This window comes from Pogona vitticeps, chromosome 2 (genome assembly GCF_051106095.1).
Source record: "Pogona vitticeps strain Pit_001003342236 chromosome 2, PviZW2.1, whole genome shotgun sequence".
Classification (NCBI taxonomy): Eukaryota; Metazoa; Chordata; class Lepidosauria; order Squamata; family Agamidae; genus Pogona; species Pogona vitticeps.
In genome coordinates, this window is record NC_135784.1 from 110,356,317 (window position 1) to 110,383,835 (window position 27,519).

Sequence of the window (27,519 nt, forward strand, 5' to 3'; positions counted from 1 at the left end):
TAGAATGACAATACAATCCACTGGACCTCTTTTTTTAAAAGGTTTCATTAGATCTACTTCTAGCTCTAACAGATATCATACCTGGACGTCTTTGGATTTGTCCATGCAGTACATGAATCTATGGTGAAGTTTATTAATATGATTACTTTATCTCTGTGAAACTGTAATCTTTCTCAAGCAGAAAGCATTATTTTTGCAACAGCAGTCTGTGGAATAGTACTGCTAAACTGTGAAAAAGAGAAGCACTGGTACTGGGAAGTATTATCCAAATGGTGTTGTTGCTTTTCTTCCTTTGTTGTTTATTTTGCTTTTCTATCTATACGTTAAGAATATATTCCTAACCCATCCTCATATTGTAAAAATAATGCTCAGGATGGCTTGTGCAATATATTAATTATCACCATAAAGAAAGTGAGTATACATTCAGTGGGCTTCAGTTTCATAGACTGCATAACAATGGCATCTTTTATACTGAATTGATCAGATGGTCAAACGCACTATAAGAATATCATTTTTAAAAGAGAGAGAGAGAGAGAGAAAGTTTCTATAGTAAGTACCAGTGGGAAGAATCAGAGCAACAGCTGAAGTTCTCAAAAGCAGAATTCACTTCTGGCTTTCCCACCCACTGGTTTTCCAATTACATTTTGTTCTCTTATGGTAGGTTCTGCACAAGAATTGTGGCTCTGGATCATCACCACAATGCAGGTGCTACAAAAGATCACTGGAACGGTATGTGTTGGGAATATGGAACAAGTGGCCCTCTGTATGTTATTGGATGGCAGCTCCCATAATTCCTTACTGTTCACTGCACTGCGCTGGCTAGAATTGACTGGAGTCACAATCTAACCATATCCGAAGGGCTACGAGCTGCCCACATCTGCTATACACCCTCAGTATTTAATGAAAACTACAATCTGGTAGTGAACTGTTCATAAGTGCACAAGAAAGGCTGGGGATATCTCCCTCACTCCCCCACTCTGTAGTAAGGTCAGATTTTTTTAAAGAGATCCTAGCAAAAAACAAACAAACAAACAAACAAAAACAAACAAACTAAGAGCATGAAGAAGAGCCTTTAATTTTTAGCCGGTGTTCCTAACTGATGTCTAGTTAAAAGTGAATAATCAGAATTTTTTTAAAAAAATGTTTAGGGAGGAAAAAAAATCAGAACTGACTTAACGTTTGAATCACTAATGTAAGCAGGTGGTTCAATTAAGAGGACTCCCATACAGGGGCATCTCATCCAGCTCCTGACCTTTTGTAAATGACATCTCATTTAACCATCAGACTGTGCAATATTTCATCCGTGGCACTTCAGCACCCTCCTTAAATGTTGGATTTTGCACTAACAGAATCATCAAAACTGTAAGACCTCTTCTTACAACAACATTGTATATACCTTACCAATGAAACCTTTATCCAAGGAAGGTGGATTCTCTATGGGCAAAAATGGAAACACATGACTTCATTTATATCTGGTTTGTAGTTGGCTTCCTGATGCATTGTATCAAACTCACAATGAGCAATTCAGTTTTTTCTGGGAAAGGGCTTGGGTTATATGTTATGAAAGTTAAAATGAGTAGCTGTCACTAAAAAATAGCTGCCTCCTTCATCGCTCATGGTGGGAGGCATCATCACAGTGGAAAGCAGTTGGGTGTCTACAGAAAAGTATCTTTGCCCCTAGCATTACATGTAAGCTGATACACCTCTAAAGAAGAGAGGTAAGAGTTAGGAAAAATTTGTTATGTGGACTCCATTTCCCATTACTCCCCAGGCCAGACAGCTACAAACCTAAATCTGCTAGGCTATGGGAAAGAAGGATACCCAATATACAAGGACTAATCTCCACCAAACCTGGTGCCAATCCTGAGAGAGATAGCTCAGCAAAGGGTAATCTCTGAACAACACTGTGATTCATAGGGGGGAAAAATCCATGTGACAGAAAATATGGGGTGGCATTCATATTTGGTACATTTACCAATTATTTGGTACATTCACCAATTATTTCATATAATATACATTCTTAAATAGAGCCTCGTGGCGCAGTAGTTAAACTCTGCACTGCAGCCAAAACTGCTGGGGTTCAATCCCAGGTAGCCAGCTCAAGGTTCACTCAGCCTTCCATCCCTCCAAAGTCAGTAAAATGAGTACCCAGCTCACTGGCGGGGGGGGGGGGAGCAATGTGTAGCCTGCATTATTAACTTGTAGACTGCCCAGAGGGTGCTTTAAATGCTTTGAACGCTACAAGCAGCACACTTTGCTTTGCTTTGTTTTGTGACAGCTCAAAAAGCAAAGTAGAAAACTTAAAATAATTACACAGTGAAGGAGAAATAAGGAAGAGAGAAAGATGAGAGTGAGCCATCCCCTCAAATCGAAGTCTGTTTAGTGGAGGAAGGAAGAGAGGAAAAAGGAGGAGGAGTTAACTCTACCAATGTGGGAGGAAGATATAAAAGATCAGAGAAGAGGAGGAGTGTTCAGTATATCCAGGGGAGAGAGAAGGAAAGAGGAGAAAAGCAGAGAAAGAGAGAGAGAAAGGAGAACAGAGATATGAAAGAGCATGCGGGTTATTAGAAGATTTCCCTAATTTGAAGGTAGAAGGATTACTACCTGATCCCGACTTGTGAAAGGGAAAGGGAACATCGACAGTGGCACTAAAATGGACAGTTGTGGTTTTTCTGTGGGGACCAGGTCATTCGAGGAAGGTGATCCGACCAGACCAATCCTACAGCCAACCACCACTGGAGGGGGGGTTGGGCCAGACACCCTTGTTATGGGACAAATTACGAGGTTCAGAGTGCTCCCATGAGGAAACCAACGGAGAATGTTCTGGACCAGCCCCTCAATGAACCTTGCCAATTTACAGACGGAGTCCTCGTCTTCATACTTTGGACAGTTGCCAGATCTCACTTATTATGAACCTATAGAAGCTGTTGTGGAACCACCAAGTGTTAATCCAAATAAATATGTTAATATTTTAAAAGCGGCTCAGTCATCATTTCCCACCAAAAGAGTGGACCTGCTTCAAATTTCTAACTAACCCAATCACATACACATATAACACTAAAAGGCAGAACGTAAAACACAGCCAGTTTTAAAAACTCACACCAAAAAGAACACCTTTAAAAATAAAAGTAAAGAACTTCAGGGTACTAAATCAGTTACAACCAAGGTGTGAGGAGGGTGGAAATCTAATGAACACACAAGAAGGCTTGGCTTCTTCTCCCCTTCATATACCATCTTCATTTTAGTTGTGATAAAGGCTCTGAATAGATGCACTGATTTGCCAAGTCCTGCACTGATTCACCAGTAGAATGAGCTACAAACACATGCCTGAGCTTAATTTTCTGCAGCTTTGGTTTTGTGTCCTCAGATCACTTTTTCACATTTCAGTTTTGCGTGAGGCTCTGAATGACATTTGATACAACATCCCTCAACAAGAAGACCTCAGGACTGAATGCCTTGTGAAGAATGAAATGCTTTTACAAATAAATTAAAAGAAATAACTGTCCCACCTCAAACCCACTGAACTTTTCAGATGAAACGAAATCAAAGGCAGCATTTGAGTTTTTAAAAATACATTTTTGGATATCTTTTTCCCCCTTTACCTTTTGAGATACCTAAGGTAATAGGAATGCACTTCAGAAGATACGCCATGGTGGGTCATGAAAGAAAACTATTACAGAAGAACTAGCATTCACATGTAACACACTGATTTCTCCTGTGCACAGCCTGTTATTGTATCTAGAATGAAAGTGACCTGAAGGCCATTGAGTCTAATTGACCACACTGTGACAACAGCCTCCAGTGCATTTCCAGACAAAGATGTCTCTCTGTATCCAGACTATGGCCTGTCACACAATGGGGATCCCCACATGAAGGATGACTATACCTGTGTATATATTTATACTATACAGAATATTTATATAACAATAATGGAAGGCTATAAAGCAGCAGTAGGCCTATTTTTTTAACCAATCAAAACAGTGACAGGTGTGTCTTCACATTCTATTGTGACTTGGCCTCCCCTTCAATGTTTTCAGTTTTATTTTCTATGTCCACTGCCACTTAAAAGAAAGCGGGAGGGGAGGGGAGGTATTGATCAACATGGAAGTAAAATAGAAGATAATACAATATGAAACAGAAGGATGAGGAAAGGATCCACAATGTAATTCAATATTCTACAAGTGGAATGAAGAGTTCTATCTGGACAGCAAGTCACAAAAACAAAAGCAAGAGAAAGTTAGCAAGAAGACATCTGGGAAAGGAAGGAAACCCTCTTAGCTTTCCTTCAAAGCCTGCTACTTGGTTTCATGGGCACGGATCTTTTCACTCAGCCATGGTTTCAGAAACTGACTGACTGCTGAGAAAAGGACATTTAACAGATTAGTTAAAGTGTTTTTAATTGCTTTTAAACTCAATAGTCTTTGAATACTACAATTCGTTTAACTGCATTTTAGCTAAAACTTTTCTTCTTGTTTAACCTACGTTTATGTCTCTTTTTTTAATCTTCCATGATCTGGCCCAGTGGTTCTTAACCTTGGGTTACTCGGGTGTTTTTGGACTGCAACTCCCAGAAGCCTTCACCACCAGCCATGCTGGCTGGGGTTTTTGGGAGTTGCAGTTCAAAAACACCTGAGTAACCCAAGGTTAAGAACCACTGAATTCTGGCCAACTGCAGACCTTAAGAAGCTTGTAAGAATGTCCCAGTGGTACCACTATCTGTCTACAGCTAGTAGGAGAGCATCAGAAAATATCTCTTGTCAGGGCCCTGGAAATGATGCTCTTTTGTTAAAAAAATGTGTCTCTTAAACACATGTTTTAAATGCCTGCTGCTTATGGTATTTGCTACTAAAGCATCTCTATGAGTTTCCCTCATGTAAGTAAACACAATGCTTTGTGGCATCAAGTCACATTCCCTGAATTGAGAAGCTTATAGAATGGTTCAGCACTGATCATATGACATCACTAATGCAGAGAAGGATTCAAACTTCACACAGAAAGACATCATGAATGACAAGAGATTTTATTTAGTATGAGAAGGCCCAATGCATTCACCTTGTCAAACATCACCTAGACAGGGCTTTCAGTGTGAGATATGAAAGCACTGTGCCTAGCAAGCCTATCCTTTCTCTCAAGACCAGCCATCTCATTACTAAAAGCACAAACACAGACAAGTGGTCCCCCGTCTTCCTCCTCCACATATATTCTGCAAGAGCAGCAGAAAACCTTTTCCTAGAAATTCAATATTCCAACCAGCAACCAAATGCTACAGAAGCATCCTTCTCGATCTCCATCTTTAGATCTGGCTTAGTGGTGCTTGGATGCATTCGTGCAGGCTCTTGGCTGCCTACACCCAGGTGTAGGTGGCCCATGAGATCCAGGTCCAGGCAGACCATGAGATCCAATAGAAGCAATGGAATGAACATGTGCGACAGCTGGGGGTGGTCTTTGGCTCTGAAGCGGCAGCACAAGAATTCAGGACTAGGTCAAAACTCAAACAGAATGAAATGGAGCAGGGAAGACTTAATTAAAAATGGATGCCAAAAACAGTGGGATGTGCTGGACAAACATCCACACCATATTTAAACCTCAAACCCAATGAATACGGCTCTTTTATTAACTCTTTATTAGTCAAAATCCACCAGAAGGGAACACAATGGCTCAGAACAGCAACTTCCAAGTAAGATAAACCAACGAAATTCACAATACACGTGGCTAGATGAGACAGATGCAGCAAGCCATAAATCATCTCCATAAAATCATTACTGGAAAAAAAAACATTCTGGAACAGTGACCTCTGAGTAGACCAGCCCAACCAAATTCACCTGCCCCCATCTAGTGAGTTGACTGATGCAACCAGTCCTGAAACATCCCTGGGATCCACATCCCAGCACCCATTCTGGGCAGAAAATTGAAGCAGCAACTCCTGAGTAGGCCATCTCAACCAAACTGGCCTGCCCCATCCAGCTAGAGGAGATTCATGGAACCAGCAACAAAACAGAAGGGCTGGTTCCATGAATCTCCCAGGATGTCCCAGCTTTAAAAAAATCCACAAAGAGCCCCTGCATAAACACCTACAGTAAAGGAGAGTCCTCCACCTTCAAAGGCAGTCAGTCCACTCCACTGCCAAACAGCTCTTACCACCAAGATGTCCCTCTTAACATTCAGTGAAAATCTCCTTTCTTGTGATTTGAATCCATTGTTTCAAACAGAATCAAGACATTCAGTATCACCTGAATCTGTAACAGCTTTGTTTTAATGAGTCTAGCTAAACTGAAAATACACACACCCATACGCGAGAGATAGATATACATATATACATACAGTAGGATCCACTTATCGATGGGATCAGTATCCACTATTCACTTATCCACACTCTGAAAATATTTTTTAAAAATCCAGAAAAATACCTGTTTTCACATATATTTCCAGACCAGACCACTAGAGGGAGCCAGAGAACAAGCAATGAATACATAGCATAGTCTCTGGCACCCTCTAGTGGCCCATTCTGACAATGCACATGTAAAACTATTGTTTTTTTTCTTTTTACTGTGTGTGTGTGTGTGTGTGTGTGTGTGTGTGTGTGTGTGTGTGTGTGTGTGTGTGTGTGTGTGTGTGTGTGTGTGTGTGTTGGAGATAACTGGGTCATTTGGTTCATCAGGATTTTTTAGTCCTTGAAAGGTGACTTAAGAATACCAGCATTGCATACAGAAAAAGGCAGGAGGACAATATCATTGATTCGAAAGACAGAAAAGCCTGCTTGGGTATCATGTTGGTAAGTCCCCTACTCTTCTTTGATCAAGCATGGTTTTAGAAAAAGATTAATTTCAGAAGAGATAATTCATTGATATCAGTAAATTTCTGTTCTTTTGTTTATGTCTGAAGAAAAACCAGCATATCAAAGTTAACATGGTATTTTAGCCCCATTTTAGATGGCTAAAGGTGCGCTGAATTCTGAATTCGATCACACTTTTAACAGACATGCATTTAAACAGATGCTTTGATCTAGAGTGATGACCATAATGAGAAGGAAAAGTCTGATACAGCGTTGTGACTCTTAATAGACAGAGAAAGGATGATGCCTATGCACTAGAGTGAAGATCAAGCCACATATTTTATTTCCCCCACCCACCGAAATATACCTATTTTTCTCCTCCACTACTTCCTTCCTTCCAGGACTCTATGTTCATTACATGTGATTCAGAGGCAAAATTAATTATTTGGCTTCCACCAAAAAAAAAAAAAACAAGATGGGGGGAGGGGGCAAAGGCTAAGGTAGGTCCTGTGAAAGATGGAATTTTCAATCTATCATCCCTAAAGTGAAAGAAACACGGAATTGGGTAGACCACACATAACAAAACACATTCAGTATGGTTTAGTGGTTACCAACATTATATTAGACTAGTAAAACAGCACAGTCGGCAGTATGTTGAGGGGAAGGAAATCACAGACTTTTGGTGACTCCTCTATTAATTGTAAGATTGGTTGCAAAACTAATAGAAATTGCTGGTTCAAATGAATAAAAAATATTCTTTTTTGGCTTCCTTATAGTGTCTTCTTTAGTTTTACTCTGTTCTTCATATTAACAGCTCTGGGAATATGCCACTGCTTCCACTTAAGTCTTCTTTTTGCAGGGACAATAGGGCTTCTCTGTACTTTACTTCCAATATTGGCTGTATTGGCCGTTGAATGATATTCATGTGTATGGTTCTCTGTTTGGTTGCCTGAAGCATGTATTTGTAATAAGAGAACCATTACCTTTGCAGAATTTTAAGAGTAATTTCATTTCCTCATTTCTGCATTCTAATCAAAATGCAAAAGGCAGAGCAGAACGTTACCAATTCTCTTATAAGATGTTTCTGTTATACACTCTCTGCCTGCCACAGCAGTTTCAAGGTATCAGGTTTCTAAAGTTCTTAATCCCCAAAAGAAACTAGGAGCAACCACAGAATGCGTACACCGTATTACATTGGGTTGTACACTGTATATCCCACTGATGTCACTCCTTACAGAATGTTCTTTCAACCAGCAAAGAGCTGCACCATTGGAACAGTGAATCAGATGATTTTTGGTGATATTCCCTCCTACCAATGGTTTCTGTATCATCTTCAAAGGACTGCTCAATGTTTCTAAGAAGGTGAAGGACTTTATGAAGGACTAGGCCTCCTCCTTCCACATTCCACAGACAGAAGCCTACACTGGATCACAGACTCATCCAACAACAACAGCAGTGAACCATGCTATCTGCCACCTGAGGCAGGCAAAGAGCCACCCCCCCACATCTCATCCTCGTCACCATTTCCTCAGGATGGGGTGCAATTTGCCCCTCCTGGCAGTCTGCTACCAAAGGTGGACACCTCACTCCAACTAAGAGTCCTGATCAGCAGAGTGGCAAGGTCAGGATCCGGACGAGTCCGCTCAATGCATTTTGGGATCCCAAGTTGTGAGAGGAGGGCAATTTTCTTGAGGAAGAAAAGACTTCTAGAAGAGCCCCTCCGACTCCCATTTTGTATCACCAGACTAAAACTTCAAAATTGAGAACATTTTGACATGTCTCCTCTGTGAAGAAAAACACCAGAATGAAAGAAATTACTTTGGGGCATCGGTGGCTACGCTTTAATGCTGTTTTAACATCATTTTCTTTTACTCCGCCTACGCAGAGTGGCTGAGGTATTTGTCATTATGTATGTACAGGATGAGTCATGGAGTTGAAGAACAATTGGTCAAACTGCCAGAATACTCTGTAATTGAGCTGCGCTACAAGGAAATGTAGGATCATATTTCAGAAGTGCCAAGCTCTAGAAATCGTCCAAGATTTCCACACAAGGAACAGGGTACGAACAGCAGTTGATTGCAAACAACAGTTCCAGTTGCTTGTTTCCATCATCAACACAATCAAATCAGGGCTATCCAAGACGAATCACAGAATCGTTAACATTAACTTCCCTTTCACAACCTACCCATAAAAGCAAATGTCTCATGTGATGTACTAGAGGGTGTTGTGGCGATCCAGTGGAACGGGCTGTCCTTCTCTCTCAGCTTCACTTACCTCACAGGGTTGGTATGTGGGGGAGGGGATGCTCCTTGCCTTGAATTCACTACAGGAAAGGTGAGTTAGAAATGTAGTAGCTAAAAAATAAATAATTACCCATTGGCACAGAATAAACGGTGCCTTTAGACGTGGGTATAAACACAACATTCCAGAACATCAACCAAGCCTCTCCTTCCCCAACCCCAGTGAATTTTAACAGTTGTGGCACCACGTAGGGGTGGGGGTGGGTGGGAATTGAATATGTCCACTCTTAAGCAGCCATATTAAAATAAAAAGTTCATAGCTCTCATATTGGCTTTCCAGCACTTGCATGGCTGAGAGCAGCAGAAGAAAAAAACTTCACAAGAAACAAAAGGCTGGTTGGTTGGTTGGTTGGTTGGTTGGTTGGTTGGTTGGTTGGTTGGTTGGTTGGTTGGTTGGTTGGTTGGTTGGTTGGTTGGTTGGTTGGTTGGTTGGTTGGTTGGTTGGTTGGTTGGTTGGTTGGTTATTTATTTGATTTGATTTGATTTGATTTGATTTGATTTGATTTATACCTCGCCTATCTGGTCTACTCGACCACTCTAGGCGGCTTCCAGTATAGGATAAAACAATAAAACAAAAGAACATTACATAATCATTTGATACAGTTACAATAAAATAGAATGAGAATAAAATAAGAAGGAATAGAAAAGAAATCAGGTATTAACTGGAGGGAAGGTCTGGATGTACAACCATGTTTTTCATTGGGTTTTAAAGATTCCCAGCATAGGGGCCGCATTAATCTCTGAAGGGAGGTTGTTCCAGAGGTGAGGAGCCACCACCGAGAAGGCCCAGTTTCGTGTCTTTTCCTTCCAGGCCTCTCTCAGCATCAGGCTCCTCAGCCTCACCTCCTGGCTCGCACAGGTGATCCGGGTAGACCTTGGTGGGAGCAGGCGTTCCGCCAAATATCGAGGTCCTAAACCATTTAGGGCCTTGTAAGTAAGCATTAAGACTTTGAAGTTGACGCAGAAATGAATGGGCAGCCAATGCAATGCAGCCAGAGTTGGAGAAATACGTTGGTATTTTCTCACTCCAGCGAGGAGTCTGGCCGCCACATTCTGCACCACCTGAAGTTTCCACATCAGCCTCAAAGGCAGCCCCACGTAAAGCGTGTTACAGTGGTCTAATCTTGAGATTATGAGCGCATGCACCAAGGTAGTGAGTGCCCCCGTGTCGAGATAGGGCCACAGCTGAGCGATCCGCCAGAGGTGAAAAAAGGTGGTGCAGACTACCGACGCCACCTGCGTTTCCATGGTGAGTGTCGGGTCTAGATGTACGCTCCGGCTGCGGACCCCACTCTTCGCGGCCAGGGTCATGCCCCCAAATGTGAGAGAGTCACCCAAGCCGCCAACCACGGGGCCACCCACCCTCAGAACCTCTGTTTTGTCTGGATTCAGCCTCAGCCCATTTTCCTGCATCCATTTAATTACGGCCCCCAGGCAGCGCTGTAGAGTCAGGACGGCATCACCTGCAGTTGGTGAAAAGGAGATGTAGAGCTGGGTGCCACTGGCATATTGATGACACGAAGCCCCACACCCCCTGATGACCCCTCCCAGAGGCCTCATATAGATGTTAAACAGCATTGGGGAGATAATCGACCCCTGTGGAACCCCACAATTGAGACTCCACGGGACTGAAACATTCTCCACAAGCTGCATTCTCTGGGGACCGTTCCCCTAAGAAGGAGCGGAGCCAGGCTAACGCCAAGCCACCAATTCCCAACTCGGAGAGCCTCCCCAGGAGGATACCGTGGTCAACGGTATCAAAGGCCGCCAAGATATCGAGGAGGACCAACAGAGACATTTTGCCCCGTCAAGTCTCCCTCAACAGGTCATCGTACAGGGCGACCAATACCGTCTCTGTACCGTGGTGCGGCCTGAAGCCCGACTGAAATGGATTCAGGGCATCTGTTTCATCCAAGTGAGCCTGAAGCTGGTTGGCCACCATACTCTCGACCACTTTGCTCATGAAAGAAACATTGGCGACGGGCCTATAATTGCCAATTTCGTCCGTCGCCATATTGTTTCTTTCTTATGGGCTTAATGAGTGTCTCCTTCAGGACAGATGGAAATCTTCCCTCAAAGAAAGACCCATTTATTATTGCTGTAGCCCATTCTGTTATGTTAATTAGCTTGCCTCTTCTTCTCCATATGACAATGGAAACCCTGTCCCAATGTCATCTCATATATCTTTCTCAATTCACCCCAGGACAGTGGGCTGTCTGATGAGATAAAACATATTTACATTAATACAGGGGTAAGTTATATGAGGCATTGAATATAATTTGGTCAGAAAAACTATGTAAGAGAAGGTGAAGGTCTTTCATTGCCAAAAGCAATGTAGGTGATGCCATCATCCTTCCGCAGGCATAGTTATATCAACAGGATTTCAGCTTATGTCCAATACAACTAGAGAAAAACATTTCATAGGGAGCTCACTTCTTATAATGCTTTGTTCTTCCATGTTTTACTTTACATCGAAATTGGAATACTGCAATGTTCAGGATGCAAGATGTCTTTAGAGACAATTTGGAACGTGCAACACCATCAAAAGGTGGTGGGATTTTTTAAGTTATATGTCCATCCATGCCTGGAATGTACAAGATCTTACTGTAGTAACCTTCGAGTGCCACCACCCCGTCAAGTGTTGGAGTGATGGGCAAAACCTCCTCAGACATGATCTCCATGAATCCCAGAACTGCCCAAACTCAATTTTATTGACTCCAGAGAGTGGTGTACAGAATGGGAAGGAGAAGCAAAATCCCCAAGCCCGTCCATCCACTGGGGGTGGGGATAGTAAGTTCCCAGTGCTAGCCCCCCCTCACACAATCCTGTCCCTTTGAGACCCCTAGATATCTGGAGCTAGTATGTTCAGAATCCATTGCTGGTGTGGCTTACATAATTCTTCTAGTCAGCTAACGCCCCACAATGACAGCCTATGTTGATGGACCCTGCTACAACTCCTCCTGGAAGTGCCCCTGACACTCCTTTAGTCTCTTGCACCTCCAACACTTACTCTGGGTTTGTGTGTGAGTTGATGGCCAAGGTGTCTAGTGGGCAGTGGGGTGTGCGTGTAGCTGACCAGGTAGAAGTTCAAAACTACCTCTGCTATTCCCCCCTTCCATGGGGCAGGTACACATGGACACCTGCCCAGGGGTCCTCAATGTAGGCATAATCCACTATCTCCTCAGTGCAAAGGACCAGCTCTGGTTCTTCAACAATGTCACCCCCAGGTCTGCTCCTCCTCTTTATTCAGTATTTTCTTCTGCCCTGCCACAACCTCCTCTTCTATCTCCGTCTCTCCCTCCCTTATTCCCCACAGTTGCCTCCTCAGGCCCACTACCCCACCACCTCAGCACACAGGTGGGTCCTATTGGCTATCTCCTCCTCCTCCCCATCCCAAGCTGGCCAAGGTGCTTCTTCACCCACCAGAGGCCTGACAAGCATTGATTTTGATGGGCCTCCAGGGGAATGGGGTGAGGGCAGGCCCGCCAGGGGCTCTGGAAGCAATCCCCCAATGCTGACACATCTAGTAGTACAAACACACGCATAGAAACTTGGCATGCCATGATGGCTGCTTCACATTGGCTGAAAAAAAATCCAGAGATGATGCTACTCTTTACTTCCAAGTCAGGACACACCGCTTTAACTGGCAGAACAGCAGTGACAACCCAATACATCTTGCTATTCAAAGCAGTGCAGGAGATGCTTACCTCGCCTCTCCTCATGTGGAGGTGGGGCCCAGAAAAGCTGAAACAGAGGGTGGCCAAGTTTTTTTTTTTAAGGGGGTTGCTCATTTAATAATTGTTTAAAGGAATTGTTTAAAGCAATTTCAGCACAAGGCCCATCTGTGATCAGTGACAGCCCCTGAAATTCCCCCATCTACCCAGCTATCGGAGATACAAGAGCCTTCCCCCCCCACACACACACACCCTTTTGGTCGTACTAGTAAAATGAAGACTGGAAAGAAACAATTATTCTACTAGAGGATCATGAATTTTGACCTGTAATTTAAGCAAAAACAAAACAGTGAATTCCTCACACATCTTTATTTTACTGGCTGAATTCCTGTTTGCTTCTCTACTTCTGTGCAGCATCTTCATACTGCCAGACAACTATGGCCCTGCTCACATGAGGGAAATGTTCTCTAGTCCTTCCAATAATTTCCACACCTCTGTTGCATTGATTCTCAGCTACGTGCTATATATATAGGGGCGAATGTCCCAAGAACTTTTAGTGGTAATGATTTATTTCCTCCTATTTGAATCATTATACACCATGGTACCAGTTTATTTTCTCTCTTGCTTCAAGGGGCAATTCATCCCCTTGATTCCCCACCATCTCCTCTGCCTTTCAGCTTAATATGCCTTTTCTTTTTTTTCCCCTGCAACCCCCCCATGACTGTCTTCTCGCAATGACTGGTGAAAAGCGGCATGTCAAAATGTCCGTACTGCAGCAACGACTCAAATTGCTCTGTGACATACTTTTACCAATGTATCAGCTGTGACAAATTATATATATAAATTACATACATACACATACACATACACACACACACACACACACATACACACATACATATGTATATATATATGTATACACACACACATATGTGTGTATATGTGTGTGTGTGTATCTATATACATACATACATACATACATACATACATACATACATACATACATACATACATACACACGTATGTATGTATGTATGTATGTATGTATGTATGTATGTATGTATGTTTGTATGTATGTATGTATGTATGTATGTATGTATGTATGTATGTATGTATGTATGTATATGGAAGACCGCCTTCTTCCATATGAGCCTGCCTGTCTTCTAAGATCAAGCCAAGAGGCCCTTCTGAAGGGGCCATCCCTGAAAGAGGTGAGGGGGATGGCATGCCGAAACAGGGCCTTCTCAGCTGTTGCCCCCCCAACTTTGGAATGGCCTCCCTATAGAGATCCGCCTGGCTCCAACACTTTTGGCTTTTCGGCGCCAGGCAAGGACCTTTCTGTTTAGCCAGCATTTTAATTAAACAGTATTCTCTAGCTGGCCACATGAGCAGCAGGACTTATTAATATTAATGTTTTAAGAATTGTTTTAATATAGGATATTTTATATTGTCTTTTTAATGTTTTTAATGTTTTTAAGTTTTAATATTGTTGAACGCCACCCAGAAGCCACTGGTAATGGTGTGGCTAAAAAAATACTGTAGCTAGCTAGCTAGCTAGCTAGCTAGACAGACAGACAGACAGACAGACAGATAGACAGACAGACAGACAGATATACACACACACATGCATACGTGTGTGTGTGTGTGTGTGTGTGTGTGTGTGTGTGTGTGTGTGTGTGTGTGTGTGTGTGTGTGTGTGTGTGTGTGTGTGTGTGTGTGTGTGTGTGTGTGTGTGTGTGTGTGTGTGTGTGTGTGTGTGTAGTCATTAGTTCCAAATGCCAAATGGCTGGCTGATATTTCACTCGGGTGAGCCACGTAGATAGGAAAACACCCCATGAATCTGAATGGTGCTCTAATTCAGTTCTCCTGCCCTCCAAAATATACCAAAAACAAAAGAGCAACAATTATTCCTTTTTGGCATATTTTGCCAAGAGCAATCCGTAAACAGAGGGAAGCAAGCATCCTCAGATCCTCAGCTGAGAGACTGAGATAACTTTGAACCCAAATGCATCTTCAGAGATTTGCATGTCTAACCAAGTGACATGCAAACCTCTGAAGATGCATTTGGGTTCTAAATTACATCAAAAGCAGAATCACTGTTTCTAAATATGAATTCAAAACAAAACAAATAAGCAGGTTTTTGGGTGGGATGGGCAATTTTCAGAAGTCTGGGAGGCACACATGGCCAAACATGAAATTTTGAGGAGTGTGCCTGCTCCCACATTGCCCACCACCTAAAAGAATTTCCTTACAAAAACAGGAGAGATTAAAAAACAAAAACAAAACCAAAATCATTGGGATCACCACTGGCTATTTTTATTTGATCTTATAGTTGTTCTTTACTGATGAGAGTTGAGAGGCAGGGGTACTTGGAGCCCTCAGCACATGACAGATTTGCTTTAAAAGTTCAGGAATGGAGGGGATAGTGGAAAAAGAAAGTGTAAATGTTATTGATGGCCTGTACTCTGAGCAGGGAGTCTCTCACCCTGAAATTCTGAGGCAAGGTGCCACAAGCCATCCCAGCCAATGTCATGGAGAGCTCACATTCTTCCAGTGTGACGAGATAGCCAGAATGCATTATGCAAAAGAAGAACATTTCAATCTTTCTTTATTTGCATAATACAGATAGGTCTAAATTCAACTTTTCGTTCTACGGATTTTTACAGAGTACACATTAGCCTGCTAATCCTTTTACCAAAATATGCAACAAAATAGCTTTAGGAGCTGACTGGGGAAACACAATCATAGCATGGAATATCAGCTGCTATTTTCTGTTCATACCAATTGGTGACGATAAAATTCACTTTCCCCCTCTGCTACAACATCATTGCCCTAGAAAAAGTAATGCTGACTTGCTAATGTGGTGGGAAAAAGCAGAAGCAGTGTTAGGATATTACAGGTTGACAAGCTTGTTTTCATTTATTAGCCCTTTTACCTATCTAAAATCAACTGTATAACCTCAGTGTTGTGTGGCGTGGTGTAGCTATGTATTGTGGTTGAGAACATTTATTTTATTTTATTTTATTTTACTTATAAACCACCCCAATAGTGCAAGAGCATTAACCTGAGTGGTTTAGACAAGGTTGAAACTGAGTACTCAGCATGCTGAGGTGGTGGCAATGTGTATCCTGCATAATTAAACTGTAAACTACCAAATGCTTTAAGCACTTAGGACTGTATATAAGTAGCACTCTTTGCCTTTTTTGTTTGTTGAAACTCACAAACCCTAAATACACCACAATAACAAAAAAATGGTTCAAAACATTACAGTAATACAGCATATAATAATTAAACCATCGTCATGAATAGTTGTAGAAAAATCTAAAATTGATTAAAACATTAAATATATATATTATTGACAGAATTCAGGAGACTAGTTGTTAAAGGCAGCTCTAAATAGGTTGGTCTGTAGCATCCTTCTCAACAGAAGGAGGGAAGGGGCATGGCATATCTCTGTCAACATTTTAATCCAGAAATTAGGGGCTACCATCAAAAAGGCATGATTTCTCGTATTCACCTTTTTTTGGCCTCCCTCAGTGTTACAACTGTTAACAACATGGATTCATATAGATATTAAAGACCACTGGGGAGACAGTCAAACCCTGTGGGGTCCCATACTAGAGGTCCCAAATGGTGGACATTGCATCCCCAAGCTGTATCATTTGGGATCAGCCATCAAGAAAGGTCTGAAACCACAAAAGTAAGAAACCTCCAATCCCTCCGCTCAATGGCCACCACAGAAGGATACAGTACCTAGTTGACAGTATCAAAGACCACAGAAAGATCCAAGAGGAGCAGCAGAGCTACACTCTCCTTGTTTGCCTTCCTTGGGAGGTCATCTTGCAGGTCAACCAATACTTTTGACAGTCTGCTCATGATCTGAGTTTGATCCTGACAGGTTCAGGTACCAAGCTCAAGGTTGACTATCTAGAGCAGTAAAATGAGTACCCACAACTTGCTGGGGAGCAAAGTATTGTTTGCATAATTATGTCAAAAACCACCCAGAACATGCTCTAAGCGCGAAGGGGCAATATATGTCAAAGCAACACTAAATATACTGTTTCAATAGCATGTCACAGCCTAAACCCTGACTGAAATGGATTCAGATTTTCCATTTCTTCCATGAACACCTGAAAATGGTCAGCTACTGCCCTCTATCAATGCCTGTTCTGAGATGCTTTTTGGATGTTTGGAAATTCAGAATGGCTGCCACCTTGAACATGGTAACCTCCTCTGCTGTCCAGAAGGAGCCACCATTGCGAGGAATAGCAACTAAGCATTTACATTATTGTTTTAACAGAGTGAATGTATCATTTCTTCAGAATCTCCTTTTATTTTATTTGAAAGTGTTATGTTAAATATAATGGTTGAAACTGTCAAAAATATAAAGTCACAGAGTGCTGTTCTACCTTATTTCAATCTGATTTCTGTTCTGTCCCTCTGTTCTGACCTTCCTGTTGCAGGAATACCTTGAAAAACACAGCACAACACAGCAACCCAAAAGATGCTTGATTTGAAAGCAGATCCAAAGCATCAAAAAGTCACAGCAAGCTTTTTGAGAGCAGGATTGCTAACAATGCTATGTCTAATCCAAAGTAATCCCCACCGAGTTCAGTGGGGTTTACCCAATTTGAGGGGATAAAATTATTATTAAAGGTGCCGAAGAATCAGCAAAAAGATTAGGAGAAACAAAGATGGAGATACCATTGTGTCACAAACCCAATTTGGTAAACACTTACCTTGGAGTATGTCCCACTGAGCATATGGGGAATAGCTTTCTGAATAAACATGTATAGTATTCCACAATATTTCCCTAATCAAATCCAGAACCACATAAATACAATGACAGTGCAATTTCCCTGTTATTAAATTTTTTTCTCATGGTTCCCTCCAAAGAGCTGGATTATTTCTCCTCCTATTTCAGTCAAATGGGATGATGAACCATTAGGACTAGAATATGTCTATAAAGCCAAATCACAAACCAATTTAGAAAAGATGAAAATGTAGCCTATCTGTATGTCTACATGCTTCATTGTTGTCAATTGTTTTTCCCCACAACTGCACCATTGCAGGAAGGTGAAAATGAAATTTCTAGCACATTGCTCACTGGAGAGTTATAGCAAGCATCCACCCAGCAATAGAAAAATATGATGATCTCATTTATAATGCCTCTCTGCCTTCCTTTATTTTTCTTCTCCACCCCCATCCCCAATACATATATACAGTATATCAACAAAAAATGAGCTAATAATGCTTAAGCATTTACTCTGCCTTACTGTTACAAAAACACAAATGCAGGAGGATTTCATCAGCTCCAGATAATAGATTATGCACATAACCAGAGGGAGGTATCTTTAATAACTTCCCTAAAATATGCACTGGAAGCAAAATGAAGAGTAATAAAAAGAAATTCCAGAAGTAGGGAAGGCAATAAAATATAATCTATTATCTCAACCCATTTTGGTCAGGAAATAATACCACAAAGTTAATATGATGCATGTGAGCCTTTATGAAAAACAGTCAGGAGAGCCCTAAAACATTGTCCGCTTTCTGTTGTGATGATGGGCGATTAATAAGTGACATTGAGAAGCACACAATCAAAATCATATGGACTTGGGAGCAAGAGAGTGGCTTGGAAATCAAGCTATCAGACTGAGGAAGAACAGTTGATCCCTCCCTTCCTCCATCCAAATTCATAAAGAAGGGAAGGAAGAGTTTGTTTCCATAGTGATGTACCCTTGATCCCAGCAGTCACTCTTGCTTCCTCTCAGACTGACTGTTTAATGCTTTCATTTGATGCCCCAGCAGACAATGTGTGTGAGAAGACGAATGAATGTCAAAGAGAAAAGGAGCAGAAAGCAGCTAGGTGTCAGGGAGAACTGGGGAAGTGTTGTTCTTCCTAATCTTATTGTCTACAAGTCCCATCATCCTCATTTAGGCAAGAGCAAGGGACTATGAGAAATGTAGTCCAAAGCATCTGGAGGACCAAAGGTTCCACATTATGTGGATGAAGAGAAATTGGGAAAAGAGCCAAAATGGCTATGGGATCAAGAATCTTAATTTGGAAAGGTATGATACAGTTGCCATGATCTACCAGCCAGTACACTATGTCAGAGTTTGCAAGGGGATTCAGGGAGTTGTAGTACAAAAAAAAAATTCAAGCTCTTTTGATATACCGTGTTAGTGCAAGCGAAGATAAGAGAAATCATGGTCATTAGACATGAAGCAAGATAATGTGGAGAAATATTTCTATATATGTGTTACTTACAAATAGCACACCCTTTATATTTTAGGTTGTTAAAATTCTAAGAACAAAACTAATACCCTGATTTGAGTATGCATGAAACCTGATATCTCAGGGATTCTTGGAGCCTTCTTAAAGCACTGCAGTCTGTCCTTTGCAATTGAATTCTCCGTAATTCTAATTATGCAGGAAGAACATCGTTCAAATGGGTCACTTATCTGAACTGTATGATGATGACACATTATTGTTACTGGAATTATGACCATACCTTCATTTCTTAATCATTGTTTGCCTCATTTAGATATTTCTCAAAATGCAGATTTACTCCTCTTCTGGGTAAATGATGCACATATTTATTCCTCCCCATTTCTGCCTTGCAAACTATTCAAATAGAGTTACATATACTGCTTTTTTTACAACAGGAATAGAAAAAAAAAATCAAACCCTCCCTCCTTCTTTCATTATAGCACTAGTAATTCCAATGGGGAATTCTGCTTAGCCATCATTAAGAGCGCAACACTTCAGAATAATATTCAGCATAATATTCAGGGCTGCAGATTTTGGGGGTTTTTGGACCAACACTTGGGCACTGCATCAACTTTATCCCAGATTCAAAGCACAGTCCAAGGCATGTAACTGGCTTTGCTCCTCCCCTTCCAGAAAAGAGAGGAGGAGGAAAACCAGGAGGGGAATCTCTGGTGAGTGATTGGAAATAAGATCAGAAGAATCTCAGAGTTTGGAAAATAAGTTGTTTGTATGACAACAATCAGATATCCCCCTTTTGGCTTTCCTCTTCCCAGCTCTGAACTACAAGGCTTGAACACTACAGGATGAATAACGAATGTCCATGGGCCCAATTAGACCACATGGGACCAAATAGCAGTGTTGAGCTTACACCCACAAGTGGGCATTTCTGATCTCCTTGCTGCAGGCATGAAGGAGGGAGAGGCAAAAGGGGAAGCAAGTGAGCTAAGAACCATCTTAATAAGAAACCATGGTGCCATCATACTACCTCTGAATTGGGACTAAGGTAGCAAACTTCTCTGCACACTTCAAAGTAAATCCTCTTATGAACACAATGGGTTTTCCTTACAAAGAATTGTACACAAGGAAGAATAGGCTGCACATAGAAGACAAGTTTGGAAAAAGGAAGGAAGGAAGGAAGGAAGGAAGGAAGGAAGGAAGGAAGGAAGGAAGGAAGGAAGGAAGGAAGGAAGGAAAGAAAGAAAGAAAGAAAGAAAGAAAGAAAGAAAGAAAGAAAGAAAGAAAGAAAGAAAGAAAGAAAGAAAGAAAGAAAGAAAGAAAGAAAGAAAGAAAGAAAGAAGCACACTTGTTCCTGCTACCTAATACAAACAACAGTGTGTGGTCATCGCTCCTCAACATCACTGCATTGTTAACATCATTATGCATCATTGACATTATTGTGCACTTCAGCACAGGATCAGCACATGCAGTTCTTCTTCCTCTTCTGCTCTCTTGAGGCTTTTATGATCAGCTTGTGTTCAAAACCCATGCACCAAAAAGACATGGAAGGGCCAAGATCTCAGTTTAATTTAAAGTTTACTTGCTGACAAATGAACAAAATAACTCCCTTAACTTCAGGGTCATGGAGGAAAACAGATTTTCTGCAACCGTGTGGGCTGGTGTAAGTACCAAGAAGCTAATGCCATGTTCTTTCACAAGCTAATTTAATTCAATCTTTTTTGGGGGGGAGGGGGGAAATGAAGCTCAGTTCAACGTACATGACCAGGAACTGGAAAGCAGGTCAGATCAGCACTAAGGGCTAAATTACATGTTGTGCTGGGGGTCTGCGGTTGGATCTCTCAATGCAATTTGGTTCCTCAGAAAACATGGCAAAGCAGGGGATGATTTAGAACTGGTATTTGGTGTGGGGAGAAGGGGCAGTTAACCCCTTGTCCTGTGCTCATACCTTCCTCCATGACTCATGCCAGCAGAAGAGGAATTTTGTCAGGGCTGTCGTTCAGGGAAGGGAGAGGGGCTGAGCCCCTCCTCTCTCATGCCATGGCTCTAATCCAGATCTAATCCAAAGGTCATTCTGCCCTGAAGCTGTGTTGTTTTTCTTTTCTTTTTTGAAGGAAAAGGAGAGAGTTCTAATCCCTAATCACCAATATGTACTTTTGTCTTGAGTTATTTTAGCACCTGAATCATGACAGCTGTAGCCTATTAATTATTCTGTGAAAATTAGCACAGAATATAGCTAGCTAGCAATTAGCATTTCTTACCTTTAATCTTTCTGTTACACCATCAGTGAAACTGACTGTGAATTCAGCAATTTTGGGCACTCTGAGTTTTCCTTTGTTCTTCTGGTCTGGCTGATATTCTGTTCTTGTTTTCACAATCACCTAGGAACAAATGTTGACATCTTTACTTTTTGAACAAAGCAAGCATCTTTTTTGTCTTAAATGTTACTTTTCCATGAGTCATCGCTTCCATAAATACCCTCCTGTATTCACAAATTATTTACCTTAGCAGCAGCAGCAGGAGCAAGGTAAAACAAACCTGTCATAAAAACTTGCAACAACTGTGGTGGATTGACATCTCTCTTTTAAGAAGACAAATGCATCACGTATATGACCTTTGTATGATAGCTGTACAAATAAACACACTTCTAAATGTTATATTTTGCATACTCTTTCAATCTAGATGACTGTGCACTCATATATCATTGACTTATTTTAAAATCCATAAAATACCTGAATTCTGAGATTTACAGCCTGAAAAACGTCCTTCTGTTAATAACACACTTTGGCATCTATGACTGAGAAGACATGTGACCAGTTGCTGATTCTTTTCATTTTTTAAAACAAAGAGTCCCTCAAGTCAGAGTTGATATTGAGTGAATGACTTCTAAGAGTCATCAGTGAGCTTGTAGTTTTCAGCTTCTTTCCTTAGCAAAAGAAGTTAAAAACAAATGTGATAAAACAGTACTTGTCCTGAGAGATTTACAGAAAACAGCCTGTTCAGAACCTCTTCTTTCCCATTCCCGTTAGTCCTGCTCCTTTACTCTCCCTTCCTGCCACTCGGGGAAAGTTCTTTATTTATCAGCAACACAACACTATGCAAGTCTACTTAAAAGGAAACCCAGCTGAGCTAAGTAAGACTTATTCCTAGATCAGCATCCAAAGGATTACAGCCTGAAAATGCTTGCTTCAGCATACCTTTCTTCAGACATCATACAGTTAACAAAAACCAATCACAGTCCATTAAAAATGTGGGAATTTAAAAAAACTAAAGACAATTAAAGTCATGCAGACAACTACAAATCTTCTGTCTAGAGAAGGGCATGAATTAAAAAACAAATCACCAAATCCATTCAAAAACTGATAATTCTTTGATTTGTTTCTATATGGGCCAATGTCCCTGATGAATACGAATCAATTTTTTTTTTGCAATTTTTGATTCATCAATTTGTTTGGCTATAAAATGTGCCCCCTAGGCACCTAGAGGCATGAAAATCACAGAGAAGCTTCCCATGATTCTCCTCTACAATCCCTCCAAGTTTGGTGAATTTTGGGCTCTCCCAAGTCAGGTGCTGAAGGGCACTTTCCTGGAGGGAGCCACTTTGGGGGTGTAAAATCCGGATGTCTGAAACCCAGTCTTCACCAAACTTGGAGAGATTGTAGAGGAGAGTTAGTAGAAGCTTCCCTGTGATTTTGGTATCCCCTGGGGGGAACCCTCCTCAGGGGACCGTCCTTGTGGTTGTATAACTCAGACTTCCAAAACCCAAACTTCACCAAACTTGTAGAGTTTGTAGAGAAGAGTCAGAGGAAGTGGCCCTGTGAATTTGGTGTCTCTCGTGCGGGGGCGGATTTTATAGAGTTTTAAAATAAAACATGAATTGACAAATTGATTCATCAGTTCATCAGGAAAAAAATCGTAAATTCATAATTCATGATTTGTCAACCATGATGAATCACAAATCAAAACACATTTTTTCTGATCTGTGCCCATCTCTACTTCTATCCATTGTAAGACAGTACAAATGTACTACCAGACACTAATCATCCAAAGTGGACACAGCAAATAGATGGGGGGAGTAGATTTCTTTCTCACACACAAAACTCAACTGGAGTTCATATGTAAATACATATTTAATAGAACTTTTATCTAAGCAAGTTCTGAAGTGGCCATGTATTCTATTTTGCAATTCCCAGTTTGAAAGCTGCTCCAGTCCAAGTCTCATTTAGAGATAAAGACCCATAAGAGGAGTTAGCAAAGGCCTGGAAGTTTTTGCCTAACAAAAAAATAAAATAATTTTAAACATTTGCACCTGGGGAGCAAACTGAGCAAGTGCATAGATCACCTAGTCACTGTCATCCCCTACTATAAAGAAATATATGGTCTTTCTATTTAAATTGTAACAGTCTATATTTTCTATTTAAATTATAGTCCATTTAAAATATATTATATTTTCTAATTAAAAGTTCCTATTTAAATTAAATTAGAGTGGGCCTGAACATGAACCATGTTTTTAAATTTGTAATGCTGCCCAGAGTAGACCTTTGGTCTAGATGGGTGGGGTATAAATAAATAAATAAATAAATAAATAAATAAATAAATAAATAAATAAATAAATAAATAAATAAATGAATGAATGAATGAATGAATGAATGAATGAATGAATGAATGAATGAATCCGACCCCTGAAATGGGAAATTGTTTGACAGGCAATCATCGGTTTCTTTAAAGGGGGAATGTGGGGCAAGGCCTTACCAGTAGAACTTTGAGGATGGCGGAAGCTCTGCAGAAAGAGAAGCATTCTCAGAGTATTTTGGTCTGAAGCTGCAAGACTTTATGGAGTCCTGATTTGGGCTCCCACACATGATGTTTTTGCTACATTGAAGCCTATTGATGGGATACACCTCCAACCTTCTCTACACAATCAAAAACCCGTCCAAGCAACATTCTGAAGGCTCCCCGATCCTCACTTGTTGTGGGTTGGAAGTATGAATGGAGGGCCATTGGGGAGAACGGCCATTTTCTCCCAGTAAAAAGGAAAAACAGTTTCAGAAATTGCCTTGAGAACAAACATGGCTGCCAGGGAAAGGACCCATACACTGCCAATCTCTTCTTTCAAACTTGCTGGACCATTTCCTTTTTTCCAGAGGCAATTCTGCCCTTAGAAAAAGGAAAACTATGTAAAGAATGCACAAAGGGAACATCCAGAGTTGTTGTTGTTGTTTAGTCGTTAAATTGTGTCCGACTCTTCGTGACCTCATGGACCAGAGCATGCCAGGCACTCCTGTCTTCCACTGCCTCCCAGAGTTGGGTTAAATTCATGTTTATGAAATACATTTATGTATCTTGAAGATGCTAAGCACAGACAAGGCAAAGTCCCCAATCTTTTCTCCCCAATGCCAGCTAAAGTCCATCAGTCCTCAACAGCTGAACTGCAGCACACTATGGGCAGACGTGATCTGCTTTGTGGCAGGTCAGTGTCCCTCACATCCCTAGGGCATCATTCTGCAGCACAACACCAAGCCTCACCTAGACTGAGCCACTGAGTCTAATGTGGATCCTGCTGCTCCACTGCATTCATCTGATCTGCTCTCCTCACCCTCAGTGGTAATCCCTCTGCCCTGTCTTGATGCTCCATGCAATGCTCACCTCTGACCTCCAACTTTTTGTGTCCTGATTTAGCATGATAATCCTCTCTCTGCTGTGCCCTGCCTGGCCACCACCCCCATGCCCTTTTAGTCTTGATGACAGTCTTTTGAGTTCATTGTTTCTACTAACTTAAAGTACAGCTGTTCTTGCTATGGATTAGAAAGGCACATATAGTGAAACTGACTGCTATCAAAAAGAAAAGGGGGGGGAGGAAAGAACTCACCTGAATTTCTTCAGGCAGAAGTACAGTTCACACACTCAGAATGCAAGCAAGAATCAAAGCTATATCCAAGGATTATCAGGCAAGCAGATAGCTATAGTGCAGGATTTTCTGAGTGTTGCCTATCATATGCTCTGAGGTGTGCAAATTTAAAGGGTTTTTGTGTAGGAAGAGGGAGGTATTTGGGCTGAGACAAGTCTATGTCTCCCCATGCAGAAACTGCTGTTCCCAGAGACCTCCAGAGTCAGAACCCCCTATTTTGTTATAAATTAAAATAAAATAAAAATATGAAAAATAAACCCTCCTGGCTGATGGGGTAACTGGGGACTTTATGGGCTTCGAAAATGCAGTCCTGGGAGCTGGAGTAGGCCCATTGAATCAGTGGAGATTTGGTGAGTCACGCTGATTCAAATGGGCCTAACTCTAGTTGTTACTTGCTGTAGAGTAGTTTTTGTAACTAAAATAGGCTTGTTTCAATCAATGGATTTTATGGAGCGTTGACTCACTAAATCCTTAGGGAATCAATGGGTCTACTCTAATTGTGACTTACTACTCTAAGTATAGTAATAGTATTTGAGCCAAGGTGCTATGACCCAGCTGAGGGCAGCCAAACAGCTTCACTGGAGATCCACTGACTACCAAGAGTGAAGCACATACTTAAATCTCTCACACAAAAATCAATATGACTTTAATAGTACCTAGCTTCTCCTGGATCATGTCCAATGTCTCTTACAAAAGGCATTTCTCCAAGATGTTGTAAGAATAAAATATGGGCCAATGTTTTGACAGATAGCTATATAAAATGAGACAGAACTATGCTGGCAAACTCCGTAACATGACGTGAAAAAGACAGTTCATTTAAGCAGGTGAACAATTCAACAAATCAAGCAATTTCATGCTTCTGATTGTGTGCAGAGGTTGTGGACAATGCACTGGAGAATCCACAACACAAAATCGGGCTTTAGAAAACCAAAACCACCCACACGTTTAGAAAAAAAAAACACTGGGCCATTTTATATACAAATGCTACTGAAATACCATCAAGTTCTATAAGCTTTGCCGTCATGCCTGCTGCATTTTAATGCAGGCTGTGCAAGCTGAAAATAAACCTAGCAAAGCAGCACTAACACCTCCCTATTTCTCTGTTGTTCACTGCAGTGCTTACGCTGTTGCCTGGGCCTTAATGCAGTACCATGCCCTTTTGTCAAACCTGGGCCATTAATTATAGAATGTTACCCATTAGCATCCGCTAATAATGCTCAGAAAATGCATTTGTGTTCTATTTATAAACCAGGCAAGCAGGCTTTGCTCTGCAGCTTGTGGCTGAACATTCTTCACTATCTAATCACAAAATGCAATGCAGAAGCCCTGCCAGCGCATCCATTTTCCCTCTGCAGTCTCTGATTTATTTCCCATTTTAATCTCTTCTGTCTCTTTCTCAAGGTTTTTTTTTCCTGCTAAGCTATACTGTGTCTGGTGTGTAGACAGCCTTTTGAAATCTATGCAGGAGGGCTTCCAACATCATATGAAACAGCAATTACTGGTTTAGTTTATATGCTGCTGTTCCAAAGTGGTCTCTCTATGCCTACCATGCTTATAACAAACATTAATATATTATCAAATTACATATTGGTGAGGGGAGCAATTACTTCCATATACGAACTATGAAATCAAATGAGACAAAATCTGTTGTTCAATAAACATAGGATAAATTCAGTAATATAACGAAATCATTTAGATCAGCCATTCACAATGGGGGCCATATGGACCCCTGTGGGACTCTGGCACATTCAAAGGGAGCTACAGACTGGAAACATTTCTTTACACATTACCTTATAAGGCTTGTTATGTGACTTATACAATCCTGATTCAGCCTACGTTTCTTTCATATTACATTTATGACCATGACCCTCCCACACACAAAAAAAAGTTCGGAATGGCTGCTTTAGATTTAATAAGAGTCTGGAAGAAACTAGTCACAAACAATTACTGGTAATTGATGAAAAAGGTCTTTAATTAATTTGAATAACATACTGCAAGAGGATTTTTTTTTTACTTTTAAAAACATGTAATTATGAGAGCAAGTAATTACATTTGTTTCTCAGAAATGAAACTATTTTTCAAGTAACTTCTCAGCCTCTAGCCCAAAACCTTTCCCTTGTTATGTGCTGCCAACTTGGAACTGCTTTACAGCAACCGATAATAGATCTTTCAAGTTAAGTGAGATATTTAGTTTTACCACCTTCTTGCTCTTCTGGCCAATCCAGCCAGTGGGTGGGAAGATGAGTCTCCCCGCTCAGCTGCTGAGCAGCCAGAAGAGCAAGAAGGCAGAGAAGCAGCAACAGGGCTTTGTCAAGAGTTTGGCCCAACGAGCAGGACGTTGGCTGCACCACTGAGCAGTGACCCCTAAGTAGACAGGTCGATTCAGGGAGCCCAGCCCCCTGAAGGCCGGGAATTTTGTATTCATTTACAAATATGAAAATCCCATCTCTGCTCCTCTCTACAGTATAGCCATGCTGGTTCCATGATGGAAGTTGGAATCCACTAACATTTGGAAGGCCACACACACACCTCATCCCAAGTAAATAGGATGTGATATGTTTGGACTGTGAATTCACCAGGTCAATGGCACAAATCTGCCATGATGTACACTGCTGTGTGCTAACCAACAAAACAGTGGA

General features: G+C 41.2%; 1 protein-coding gene across 1 annotated transcript in view; it reads right to left on the reverse strand.

Moving 5' to 3' along the window:
* Window positions 1-27,519, reverse strand: part of NSG2 (neuronal vesicle trafficking associated 2) — a 70,238-nt gene that overhangs the window by 16,378 nt on the left and 26,341 nt on the right. The window contains exon 3 of the mRNA XM_020806703.3: window positions 21,234-21,353. Coding sequence (XP_020662362.1) covers window positions 21,234-21,353 — 120 coding nt within the window. The remainder of the gene's footprint in view (window positions 1-21,233; window positions 21,354-27,519) is intronic.